We start from the raw sequence: 12,850 nt of genomic DNA, 5'->3' as shown, positions 1-12,850 counted from the left end.
TATTAGGCCCTAGCTTTTATATACGGTAAGAGTAAAAGCTAGAGTAATTAGAAATTAACGCCGTAAGTAAAAGCCTCTTATACCCTCCTATTTATAAAGTATAGAAAATATAAGAACAACTTTCTTACTATCTTGCTAAGTAAATAGGGTAAGTCCGTTATACCTATTTACCGTAATTAATAGTAACTAAGGCTAATTCTTTTTAATATCCGCGTGTCCCTTCTATACAATATCTTTAATTATACTAGTAGTACCGTTTACTAAGCCTAGTTCAATCCAGATATTCTATATTAGTATTACTTTCGCGCCAATATATAGGACTAGATTCTTTATAGTATCGCACTAATTAGGAGTGACTTTCTGTATACCTATACCAGTGTTAACTAACTTAATAGCTACTACTAGCTATAAAAGGTTGCGAAGTTAAGTAGTGTTATACTTACCTATAGTAGCGCGTGTGCTATATAGCCGAATTATATTATTAAAGCCCGCAACTTTATTAGTGGATAGGCCCTGCTTATACCTAGTTAAAAGAAGCTTCTAGGTTAATTTACTTATAGAATTACTATATAGCTTTATAAGGGTAGTCCTAAATATAGAGCTCCTAGCGTTATTACCGCCCTATTATATAATTTAATCCAAAATAGTAGTTTGGCTAATTACCTTATAGGCTTCTTTTTTGTAGCTAGCAAGCTCTAACGGCCTAGCGGGTAGATTGCTATATAAGGCCGCCTAATTTATAGGGGGAAGCTAATGGAAATTGCCTACTAGTAAAATATTTAAGCCTTTAAAGTAGTTATTATTACGCATAAGGTAGATCTAATAGAGGCAGTAATTAATTTAGGCCAGATATACTTACCTAATTATAGATTTCTCGTTAAGAATAAGATAGTAAATATTCTTAAAAGCCTATTATAGAGGCGTAAGACTAGTAGTAGGTAAGTTCTTAAATAGGCGATTTACTGGCAACCTTAATAGATTGTATATAGTTCTGCCGTTAATATTAAAGGCAGCTACCCTAGTAGGGGCCGCTTAAGCTAATAGTATTAGCTTACTATTAGCCCTTACTATATTATAGAGCGTAGTAAAGAGGATAGTAATAAGATATAATTTACTAGTTCCTGCCTCTCCATTAACGTTAATCCGCAGTAGGAAGGGGCCAACGCCCACTTAGATCTGCCTATAGTAATTAACTATAACGTTATAGATATAACGCTAACCTAGTTATAAGGAGGACGGAGTTGCTATTTAGAATAGGCGGCTCTACGGTAAAGGCTATAGCTATACTTCCTGCTAATAAGTCCTCTTATTAAGCTGCGGGTACGTACCCTAATACGTACTCTAGTCGTAGTTATAATTAAGCTCCCTATTACCAAGCCTATTAGGATCCTTAATTTTAACTCTATTAGTATTTTAAACGTAGGCATATAGGGCCTTAAAGGACTAGTATAGCTCTAAGTCGTCTGCGAAATCGCCCTTAAACTTATTAATATTATTAGTAGTTTCGCGACCTTCCTCTAGTTTCTAATTATAAAAGTAGTTAAGTGGGTGCTAATAAGAGTTAACGCAAGCCTAATAGGAAGCTATATAATTAGGGGCCCTAAATCCATTAGTATAAGTAGCCATATCCTTATACTCCCTCTATAAATAATAAAGAATGAGCTTTATATAGTAGAACTTAGGATATTATAGATAAGAAGGATCGCCTTTATATTATGGAAAGTACGATATAACTTAAGGCCTTACTCTTAGTTAACGCTTATAAGTAGAGTAATTAAAATAGAGTAGAAAATTAAGGAAAGTAACGTCCTTTACCCCATCTAGGCGGCGCTTATATTTCTTATAGTTAGATAGTTTATACCCTCTTAGTTGCCTATTCTTAAGCTTATATATAGCGCTTTAATTATCCTCCTAGTAGTAGTCTAAAGTTACTATATTCCTTAAGCCTTTAGAAAGGGGAATATTAAGAAGTAGATAGTATATCTCCTACGCCAACTAATCGCGTTTAGTAATAAGCTTATTTATAAACTTAGCTATTACTAAACTAAAGGCATAAAGACTGTTGGCGTGCGGCTATACTAATTAAAGTAACTCCTAATAGGAAGTTAACTTCTTCTCTTCCTTGCTGCAATATTTGCCTATATAGTTAACTATTACTAATATGCTTATAGCGGACGATGTATTAATATTTGCCATCCACGCTAGTATTATAGCTGCATTATAGCCATTAAGAAGCTTATTATTACGCTGTAGATAAAATGTCTAGTAATATAGATTTTAATCCTTTAATATAGCGGCCTTATTGCGGAGAGAGTATAGAAAGTAGAAGTGGCACTTCTTTACCCTAGCGGAGCCTTTCTTTAATCTTAAGCAGTAAGATTTAGTATAATTACAGTGCCGTTAAAATCGATTAAGGTAGGTAGTAAGAAGCTTACTAGTATTAAGGTGTTCTTTATAGCTAAAAGTAGAAGGATATTAAAGATCGGAAGGCCTAAATTGATTAGGATTTATTACGGATATAAAAGCAGCCTAGTGCTTAGCAAAAGCTGCCCTTAATTTACTAGTTAACGGATCTAGCTTTGGGGCTATTAAACTCTATAAGAAGCTATATATATAGCCGCTACTTTATATCTACTACTTATATTAGGACTAAAAGTTAGTGCTATTAAATAGACCTATAAGCATGTGCTTTCTAAATAGATTAAAGCGGTAATATAGCTAGTAAGCAGCAATATATGGATTATTATTAAGATTCTAAGAAGCAATCTAGTAGCGTTAAGCCTTATTAGTAGCCTTATATTCGTTAAATAGAGGTATATAAGAGTATAGATTATGCTAATATAGATTAATAGCGCTAAGTGTAAAGAATAGAGACCCGCTCTTAATATTTTTAGTATAAGCCGTAAGCTTATTCCTCTTTTGCTTCTAGTAGGGCCTAATACCCTTAAGCTTCCGTATATACTATACAATCTTATTTAAAACCTGGTTGCCCCCACTACTATTTATAAGATTATTAAGCTCATCTAAAGATAGACTATTCTTATTTAATTGGCCGTAAAGGAAGTAGGTAGCGTTAAGGGCTTGCTCTCTTATAATCTAATTAAATACATAGTAGTGAAATAAGGGGTAGCGGCTAAACCGACTGTCCTAATACTTTAGCATATGCTTAGTGTACGTAGCTAGGGTAACTGTACGGCTTTATAGCATATTAAAGTCGGCTTTACTATAAGGAAACAGAGTAGGAAAGGTGCCGCATATAATAAAACTAGCTAATTACTTAGAAAGAGGTGTTTACCGCATAGTAGGAACCTCTAGGCCCGCTTATAGGCCTTATTATTATTAAACCTCGCGACTTAAAAGCTCCAATTTATTAAGGTTAGGCACTAGATTAGGAACCAAAGTATTTAATATATTGTTATTAAATTCGCCATCTAGTATATTACTACTAGGCTTAATAGGTAGAGGATTAATAATAGGAGGACGTTGCATAGGAGTAGAATTGCCCGTAAAAGCTAACGCAGCCTATAATCTAGGAGTAAGCTAAGCTATTAGGCCACTAGAATCTAATTCCGGCTTATTAATATAAGGTAGCCAATCTAATATAGAGCTATTTTTAGGTAAGCTGGCAAGCCGGGTGCTATATATTTTAATATCGCAATAATTAGGATAATTAACCTTTAGAAAGTAAAGCCATAGTAATATAGTAGAGCACCTTATAGTATACCGTTTAGTAAACCGCCGGCTTAGGTATTTGCCACTATCTACTGCCGTAGGCCTCATAACCAGTATATCGAGTTTAGTAGGTAGCCGTAGTAGCTGCCTTTAAGTCTTTAGTATATTTTGGCCAAAGTAGCAGACGTAGCTAGTATAGCGATGTTGCTGGCCGCGTATACGCATGACTTGCAGATAAACGTATACGCGCGCAATTAGAAGCTCCTCTACTATGGTAAGTATAGGTAGGAAGCTAGGAATAGGCCCTGGATTAAGCCCGTTACTTTTACCAAATAGGGGGGAAAGGGTTAGATTCTTAAGACTATTGGCGTCCTTAATGCAGGCTTTATATACACCTATATTATTACCCTCTATAGCTAGGCCTATTTAGAACTACTACTCCTTATAATAACTGCACGTCTCTACACATTTAGCCTGTAGTATACTCCTAAATTTCTTAATTCGCTCCCAATTAACAGCCGAAACGGGTAGTAGTGTAGCCGTAGTTGGAGCTTATTAAGAGGGAGCTTGCCGCGAGGGAGCTTGCTAAGAGGGAGCTTACTACTAAGAGGGAGCTTACCGCGAGGGAGCTTGCCGCAAGGAAGGTGGTATTGGCGGTAGAGTAGGTATTAGCGGTAAAGTAGGCATAGGAGCTAGTTGCGGCAAGAACGCATTTAGGTTATTTAGAGTGCCTCTCCTACTATATAGAGCTTTATCTATGGTATATAGTGGAGGAGTAAGCGAGTGAGCTTTACCCCGCCGATTAAGAATACGGTGCTCTTATTATATTGCCCTAATTCTCTTCCGCTGTTAAGCTATTTTAGGGGTATCTTAACTATTCTAGCCGCGAGGTAAGAAGACGTCCTTAGTATCGGTTTTAGGTAAAGTATTTTGCTAGCGCTTTATAGGACGAGTCTTAGTAGAACCAAGCTCTGCTTTCCGCCTATTTAAACTATATTTAGAGCCCTAGAAAAGTAAGTAAAAGTAGAAGTAATATATAGGAAAAACGCGCCTTTAACCGACACAATTAATATTACTTTAAAAGCTTAGTAAATAGGCCGTTTTTAATAAAATTAATATAGGGTTGTATTAAACAGTACTTGCTGCACTTAATTAAAGCAGGTTCTACTATAGGTAAGATATATATAGTAGTATTGATAGAGATATTAACAAAGAGGTTGATTTTTTGATAGTAAGATCTTAAATATTTTAATATTTGTCACGTGTATTCTGTAGGTAGATACCGCCCGCGACTTTTTCTCTAACCAACTAGAAGCTAGCTTGGCAGGTTTTTCTAACCAATCAAAAGCTGGCTTGGCGGGAGTTTGAAAATTCGAATACCTACACCTAAAAGCACAGACCACTCGTACCTCGGGTCAATAATAGTGTTTAACAAGGACGTCCATGGTATAATGAGACCGTATGATCTTAGCAACGACCAGGATATCGACGAGTTGGCATCATTACGCCAACGCAACTTTCATTGCTATTCCATGTTCCACCCGGACCGCGTATGCTTCATGATAGCCATCGCATTTGCATTCGGAGCTTGCCATCTTATCCCGTTAGAGTACTACGTTATCGATAAAGATGTGGACCGTGCATATAACACCAAAGGGTGGCCGGGTTCTAGGGGTCCGAGCTTATCGATATTTGCTAAATTTCTACTCCTTGTGGCCCTTGTCTTCAGAACGCTAGCAACAAAATGATTCCCCTAATTTTATTTTAATGACGGGTACGTGTTCAATTTGCATTCTGGCGTTTGATTTTGAAGCATCTCAGTTCATGAGGGGAAGCGGCGGAGTTTCGACGATAAATCCAGTAATGATTCTTCCTTGCATCATGCAGCAGTCTGATTTTAACCTTTTCTCACTTCTTCTCTATCCGAGCTGTATTTTCATGACCCTGGATGAGTCAACTGAATCCTTGTATGCCAGATGTACGAAACATCTATTATACACTACTATATAGTTCAACATATGACCAACTTATCCTTAAGCATTATGCTACTGTGACGGGGCCTCATACCGTGGCGCCCACTGCTGGCCCTGCAACTCCTGCCTCTGAAAATCCTGCCCAGCCTGCAACTCCGTCGGCGACACCATTGGGAACGGTCGTCCCTGCAATTCCACCTGCGAAGGATACGGCCCCGGAATTGGCGGTGACGGAAACCTTGGCTCCAAACCCGCCTGCTGCTGCAGCAGCTGCTGCTGCTGCACGAAGTCATTCCTCCCTCCCAGCGGCGGCGGGGACCCCGACCCAGGCGACGGCGTCCAGTCCACCGGATACTGTCGTACCGGCTGCGGAGCGACTTCCGGAAGCACATCCTGCCGCCACTCCGCGACCTCCTTGGACGGGATCGAGTAGCGCGAGCGCGCCGTAGCGGCAGCAGTCACCGTGCTATGGCGCGCGGAGCTGAGCCCGGGTCCGGACCCGCTGAGCGACTCCAACGCCTCGCGGTCGCGCTTGTGCACGCGGTGTCTCCAGATGAGTAGGGAGATGAGGAGGCCGAAGAGGAGGGCGGCTCCGCCGGCGCCGGCGCCGATACCGATTTTGGCGGAGGTGGCAAGGCCGGCTTTGGGGGGAGGTTTGACGGGGTATTTTATTGCGTAGACGACGTTGACAATGGCGGAAATGGGTTTTTGGGAGGTTGCGGAGGAAGCGATGGCGCTTATGATGCTATCGGGGATTGGAGGAGGTGTGAGAGGATTTAGGAGTGTGCTATAGCAGGGGGTTTGACCGCCGAATGCTGTGTTCCAGAGAAGATAGTTTCTGCGAATCGTCAGTTACAGTTTATGGAATCCGATTTACATTCTGAAAGATGTGGATTGGTCTTACGATGGACAGCAGCCGTCGCCAACTGATTGATAGTCATCTGGACATCTGTCCAAGGTAGCTTGAGCGGGGTCCACGGCAATTGGAAACCCACCAGAGGCACCCACAGCTTGCTGAGATGCTTCAGCACTGGCTAGTATAGTGATTGTTATAGTGGCTGGCACTGTCCCAGCTGCTGTCGGGGCTACCGTACTAGCAGGGACACTGAACGGACAACAATCCGATTTGCCACCTACACAACCAACAACAGGGGCCCAATATACTGTTGGGCCATCTAAGATAGTATATTCAGGAGTTGCGCAGTAGCCTTGCATAAGGTTTCCAGAGCTAGACCATTTTGAAACCGGAGAGTGGGTTGATGAGGATGTGGTGGATGCAGGTATAGTGGCGATGATAACTGGGACGAAACTAGGTTTAGGAACTGGTGTAGCTGTAGTAGGCGTTCCTTGGGATGAGGGACTTGGCTTGACTGCTGCCGTTAGGGTAGATTTAGAAGACTCCGGTATAACTTTAGAAGTTGCCACTATTGTAGGTGGAGGGGTTGAGCTTGAGTCTGGAGGGGTAGGTGGGTTTGGATATGACGTACTAACTGAGCCAGAGGTTGCCGCACTGGAGGCTTCTTCGCTAGGGCCTACGAAGAAGGCTGCTGTGCTAGAAGCTGCTGTGCCAGAGGCTGCTGAACCAGAGATTGATGGGGGTTTAGAGCCGGAAATCGAAACCAAGGTCGAGGACATCACGGGTGATGGTGATTTAGTAGTGGTCATTGGAGTTGGAGTCGGGGTTGGAGTCGTGGTTGAGACCGTCATATTCTGGCGAGCAAAGAGATGAAAACCAGAAAACCGTTCCGCAGACATGATGCCTCCTGGTATTCTCTGCGCAATTCAAAGTTGTTAATATCATGAAGGATTCCGAGCTGGGCGATTTAGCAGCTTAATATTTGGCGGCGGGGGCAGTTTACGCGCGTACAATATAGTGGAACTGTAAATAGGAATGAATGATGGACGAAAGTGAAAAATGAGGGGTGCACAAGGCTCTGTATTTAATAACTGCATCTTACTAGCTCATGCATCCTAAGGTTAAGCCTCTTTCCCTACTAGTACGATAAGCTAAGACTACACCCTCTGGTCAATTCCGGTGGTTAGCGTGTTTTATTAACTTTCCATTAAACAGCAAAAATACCAAAACTTCCCCTCCAAAAAGGCCGTGCAGACGTGGCTGCGCTAACCAGCGGAATTGTAACTCAGCTACAGCTGTAGAGTTGTATGTTCTGCACATGAAACAATGGGAAGGCATTTGGGCCGAGGGCATTTAGCTAAGAATGGTAAAAGCACCGTAATCCCAGCGTGTATGTTTGTAAGAATCATAATACAATCTTCTGGTGAGAATATCTGAAGAAATAAATCATAAAGTGATACATCGTCAACTAAGCTGAGTTGTAGCGCTGTCGAGTAGGAAGGCAAGAACGCCCGGGAAGATCGAAAGATGCCCAAGACTGCCAAGGCCCTATATTGTTTAGGTGTGGAATTGGATTGGATGCCTGGGAAGCTCCGGCTGCCAAGTGCACCTACTACTTGGCACCCTTAGGTATTAAGCAGGGTCTACACCCTCTCGTCAATTCCTTTTTGTAGGGGAAGTTTTGGTATTTTTGCAGTTTAAGGGAAAGTTAATAAAACACGCTGACCACTAGAATTGACGAGAGGGTGTAGGACTCTGAGGTACGAAATGACTATGGAGGGCATTGGTTGGTAGAAATAACCAAAGAAATTTCTTTTTCGTGACGGAGAAGTACTAAAGAGAGTGGCAGCATAGGGGGTTATGTGCTGTGCTGTGCACATATACAGCCCAAATTTCCCATTACGTGCGGTTAAACGACTGTAGCGAGACCAGAATAATGGCTAGCAAAAGTTGGCAGCCAAATTAAAAGAACTAGTTGCTGATACTGAATTTCCTGATCAGTCTTTTAGCCAAGAATATCAGGTAGTTCACCACAGACCGACCCACTCTTCCCTTCCATGTAAGACTCTTTGCTTCTGAACGTTCTAAATCACTCACCTCCATCAATTATATTTTCCGCTTTTGCAAGCATGGCAGCCCAAACCATCTTCGCTAATTCTGGACACTGGCATAACTTATCCTTGAAGTTTGTGAACTCCTTCTGCGCAAACGACCAAAAGTTCTCTGCAAAGTAACCGGAAATAATTTTCCGCATCTCGTTATCAGCTTCGCAGTCTGTGGATGCCTCCGCAAAGACGATCTTCGCAACAAGCAGAATTTCCAGAAGTGGCCATGGTTTTAGAATCTTCAGCTTCTCCACTACAAGCTCCATAAGATCATCAATGAGTATCTCGCGAGCAACTTCCCATGCCTCTGCACATTTTAGTATTGCGATTTGTTTTCCTGATGGTGTTGTGGCGTCCTCAACGTGAGCCTCTTTAGTTCCTCTCTTCATCAATAGAGGCTTGAAATCGCCTCTAGTTAGAAATTCAACCACGCTGGAGAAGTAAGTGGAGTTCAACTTGTTGTATGCAGGGCGGCGCATGCAATAGCCATTCTTTTCTTCCCAAGCCATGACGTCTCTGAAACATCCCCGGTTTTCGACTTGGATTCGCGGGATCTTGAAAGGTTGTTGAGATTTGCCAATGAAGAAGGTGACGATATCTTTCGGAAGACTAAATAAAAGTGTCAGCCATGACAAGTTGCCAAGTATTTGATTCCAAAAATATACTCAGAATTTGGTGTCTCGTCATCTTGGGTCGGTTCAGTTATTGGCGATCCTGATGGGGCAGGGTCATCAGATTCATCATCAGAAGTATCTTCGAAGAGGCCCAAATCTTTGAGGTCGCCTTCCTGAGATTTGGGGGATAGGGGAGCCAAAGTATCTTCGTTAGTTACACTCTTTTTGTCGCTGAGCGGAAATGGAGTGCCAAGTCTCCTTCTTTTTACGGGAGTCGGGCTTTCCGTAGAACCCAGTGTTAATAGCTTTCTCTTTCTCGATACGTTGGCGGCAGACTGCTTTGATGAATCTGACTTTTCTGGACTAGATGCGTCATTTGTGTTATCACCTTCCTGGTCGACAAGTCTAGCAAAGAGGGAGTCGCGCCAATAATCTAAGGAAGGAAATGGATTCTCAGGGTCTTGAACGGCCATATAGGCAGAGAGAAGATTGCTNTTCATGCCTGCTCTAGCATCTTCGCAAAGTGGTTCGAATCCCTCGACATCGCCACGAGCGACCCAAAGACTGAGAAAGACGTGGCATTAGTAGGGACTCAAATAATAAGAGAGGAGATGGATATATGGAGCTAGGTCGCCTACAATTCGAATTTGTGCATTACCAAAACCGGGAACATATATCCATAGGGACGAATCTTTAGGATCTTCTCTGGTACCATGTCATCAGTGCAGACAACAGCAGGCCAGAGGGGCTCAGAAGACGATAATGCAACCAAGCAGTAACTACCTGGAGTAAAGGTAGAGCTGGGAGACATGGCCATAGCGATTATATTGGAGACTAGGCGAGCCAGGAGAACGATACTTGGAAGGAGCTGGGAGCTGCAAACGGGATAGAAAGAAAGCCGGGCCTGCTTCTGTAGTAAGAACGAATTGTATTGGTACGATAAGAATGCGCCGCTGGTGGGAGGTGAAGCCTGAACGAGCAGAATTTGATAAGAATTCAATGTGCGGGTGGTAAATGGTTGAATTGGAATGAGTAACAGCTCGAAATAAGTCAGCTGGATTGTTCGCTGCGATGTGCTTATTATTCCATCTGAGTGACGCGTAAGTTAGGGTAGCGCCGGATATTCAGGCGCATTGGGAAGGCAAACGATACTTGAGACGATGAGCAGGGTGAAAGGTAAAGAACGGCGGTTGAGAAGAAGTGGTTGGCCGAAGAATATGAATTGTGTGGGGCGCCGCGAAGCGTTGGAGTTGGACGTGAGGAGAAAGGACGAAGCGAAACCGAGTATTGGAAGTGAGCCGTCAGATCAGCGACGAAGAAGGCTGCTAGGTTCCCAAGTCAGTGGTCGAATTTCGAGGAAGAAGCTGCAATGGAGGTGCGGAGATTGCGACACTAGAGGTAGGAATAGCAAGAGAGGTTAGGCAGTGCTAAACGTCAGCATGGCACGGTGAGCTACCAGCGTAGGGAGCGATACATGAGCTTGGTGGGAGGCCAACGTGAAGTGAGATAGCACTGCTTTACCTCTCTATGGCTGAGGATAGACCATAGTTTTGAGGCAGATCAATGGGCTAGGAAGGGAGATAATGGGACACCAAGTTCTTAACCAGATGAGCATTGAACTAGATTGAAGAGAGTCGTATATTTGAATGAATAATAATGAGTTGAATAGTAATGGGTTGGACAGTAATGAGTTAAGTCGATTGGGGCTTCCCTTAAGATATGCTCAAAGCAGCAGTCAGAGCAATCTCGGAGTGAACGTGTAAACTGAGAGTGGTCTTTAGGGATGGAGGCATTTGAGAAATGCTCCGGGGCTATCTGCACGCTATCGCTACATTTTGGATTTTAGGAATTAACATTTTTACTTAGTAGCAAGAATTTGTAAGTTATCTGCAATAATGGCATAAAAATAATTTGGAGAAGAAAGATGGAGACAGCGGAGGTCGTCGACGAAATCTCCGCGTCACATGACCGTGATTTTGTCGATAGCAACATCTGGCTTCATTTGAGCTTCCCACGGCTCTCAACTCCGTGACAAATCCCTGGTGCTTCCGCCACGCCACCCCGCCTTCTCTTCTCTTCCTCTCTTCCTCTCTCTCGACCATCCCGGTCAGAAAGCTCTCCACGCACCCGTTCTCTCTAACCGTTCCATCTAACGGTTCTCGAAATCTACGAAAATGCTCGGCCTCTCCAATATGCAACCGCGGCAGCTCGCCGCCCAAGTCCTCAACTTCGCGCTCGTCCTCAGCACAGCCTTCATGCTCTGGAAAGGACTCTCCGTGGCTACCGACTCGCCGTCCCCAATTGTCGTTGTGCTGTCCGGCAGCATGGAGCCTGCGTTCCAGCGCGGCGACCTCCTGTTCTTGTGGAACCGCGGGCAGGATATCCAGATCGGCGAAGTTGTGGTGTATAATGTCAAGGGGAAGGATATCCCGATTGTGCATCGGGTTGTGAGGAGGTTTGGGGGAGGGTGAGTGCCATCATTCGTTATCCATTATGGTAATGGGGTGGATGTCGGCGCACAATTGATGGCGTTGTGTTTAGTTTTGGGAGGACAGGTTCTGATTTATTATATGACAGAGATTCGCCGCTCCAGCTCCTCACTAAGGGCGACAACAACGCGGCGGACGATACGGAGCTTTATGCACGCGGCCAGAATTTCCTCAACCGTAAGGAGGATGTCATCGGCAGTGTTGTTGGGTACATCCCATTCGTGGGTTACGTGACAATACTGCTGAGTGAGTATCCTTGGCTGAAGCAGATCATGCTCGGGTTGATGGGACTAATGGTCGTGCTGCAGCGGGAATGAGCGACGAGAACGACGCAGTATTTAGAGTAGTATACCTGGTAGCATACCCGGCAGTATCGAGAGTATTGCGCCTGTTTAGTTAGAGCGGTGTAAATGGCATTCAATGGGGCGTTCCAGGATGCTTTGAGACTTACTAGCGTTCGCATAGGTGCTAGTTTTCAGTGGGTTGAACCCGGGGGCGGAGAATGATATCCAAAAGATCTCTCTACGGAGATGGAGAGGACATAGGGGTATTGTTGATAGTCCCCGTGAAACTGAGTATCGTGCCACACATTAAGTCAAGACGATATCTAGCCTGCATTTCTTTGGCCACTAGTGGGATATCCTCTGCATCTCGAGGATAGAGACAAACAATGAACTCGTTGAGGAAGGAAAAGTTCGAACTCCCGGCCACTGCCTTAATACTTTGGAAACGTGAACGGATATCACGTGGGAAGACATCACCCTAACCACCGGGCCACTTCCGCATTCTGACTAGAAGGATATATAGGGGATATTGATAATCAAGAGCAAGTCACTCGCAGACAAGAAGGCATGTGATGTATGAACCCATATCGATGGACACGTAGCGGTGAAGCCTCGAAAGGATGAATGTCCTGGACAGTGGCGTGATTGACGAAGCGATTCTAACGAAGGAAAGATCCTTGGGAATATTGGGTGGTAATCGTTGATAAGATTAAAGAACGGTACGTGCGAAGTGTCAATCTCATGACGAAGGGGAATTAGAGAAGCAAGCATATCAGTATCACACGAAACTAGCATTGAGAACATTTCATCGCAAAGACATTTTCATACCCCAGATAGCTAGTATACAGAGAGGAATC

At 43.5% G+C, this 12,850-nt stretch overlaps 3 protein-coding genes and 1 non-coding gene across 4 annotated transcripts; 1 reads left to right on the top strand and 3 right to left on the bottom strand.

Moving 5' to 3' along the window:
• Positions 1-6,551: 6,551 nt before the first annotated feature.
• K441DRAFT_476469 (uncharacterized protein) lies at positions 6,552-6,917 on the bottom strand (the record flags this gene model as incomplete). Its single annotated transcript, XM_067641882.1, has 2 exons — positions 6,552-6,659; positions 6,735-6,917. Coding segments are annotated over 2 exons (291 nt in total), but the record flags the coding sequence as incomplete, so codon positions are not given.
• A 1,294-nt stretch (positions 6,918-8,211) lies between these two features.
• K441DRAFT_315264 (uncharacterized protein) lies at positions 8,212-10,208 on the bottom strand. The gene is made up of 3 exons (XM_067641131.1): positions 9,859-10,208; positions 9,272-9,784; positions 8,212-9,215 (listed from the first exon to the last, which is right to left on the bottom strand). The coding sequence occupies exons 1-3, from the start codon at positions 10,035-10,037 to the stop codon at positions 8,591-8,593; spliced, it is 1,317 nt and encodes a 438-aa protein (XP_067497841.1). The 5' UTR covers positions 10,038-10,208; the 3' UTR covers positions 8,212-8,590.
• Positions 10,209-11,394: 1,186 nt separating this feature from the next.
• On the top strand, positions 11,395-12,026 carry K441DRAFT_589155 (signal peptidase complex catalytic subunit sec11; the record flags this gene model as incomplete). The annotated part of the gene is made up of 2 exons (XM_067644752.1): positions 11,395-11,687; positions 11,798-12,026. 2 exons carry the CDS (start codon positions 11,395-11,397, stop codon positions 12,024-12,026), a joined length of 522 nt encoding a protein of 173 aa, XP_067497840.1.
• Positions 12,027-12,389: 363 nt separating this feature from the next.
• On the bottom strand, positions 12,390-12,493 carry K441DRAFT_t33. Its single transcript has one exon. It is a non-coding gene; the product is annotated as a tRNA-Gly (tRNA).
• Positions 12,494-12,850: the final 357 nt, after the last annotated feature.

Source organism: Cenococcum geophilum, assembly GCF_001692895.1.
Source record: "Cenococcum geophilum 1.58 unplaced genomic scaffold K441scaffold_69, whole genome shotgun sequence".
NCBI classification, from domain to species: Eukaryota; Fungi; Ascomycota; class Dothideomycetes; order Gloniales; family Gloniaceae; genus Cenococcum; species Cenococcum geophilum.
Note: the sequence above shows the minus strand (reverse complement) of the source record. Positions and strands in the feature narration are given on the sequence as shown.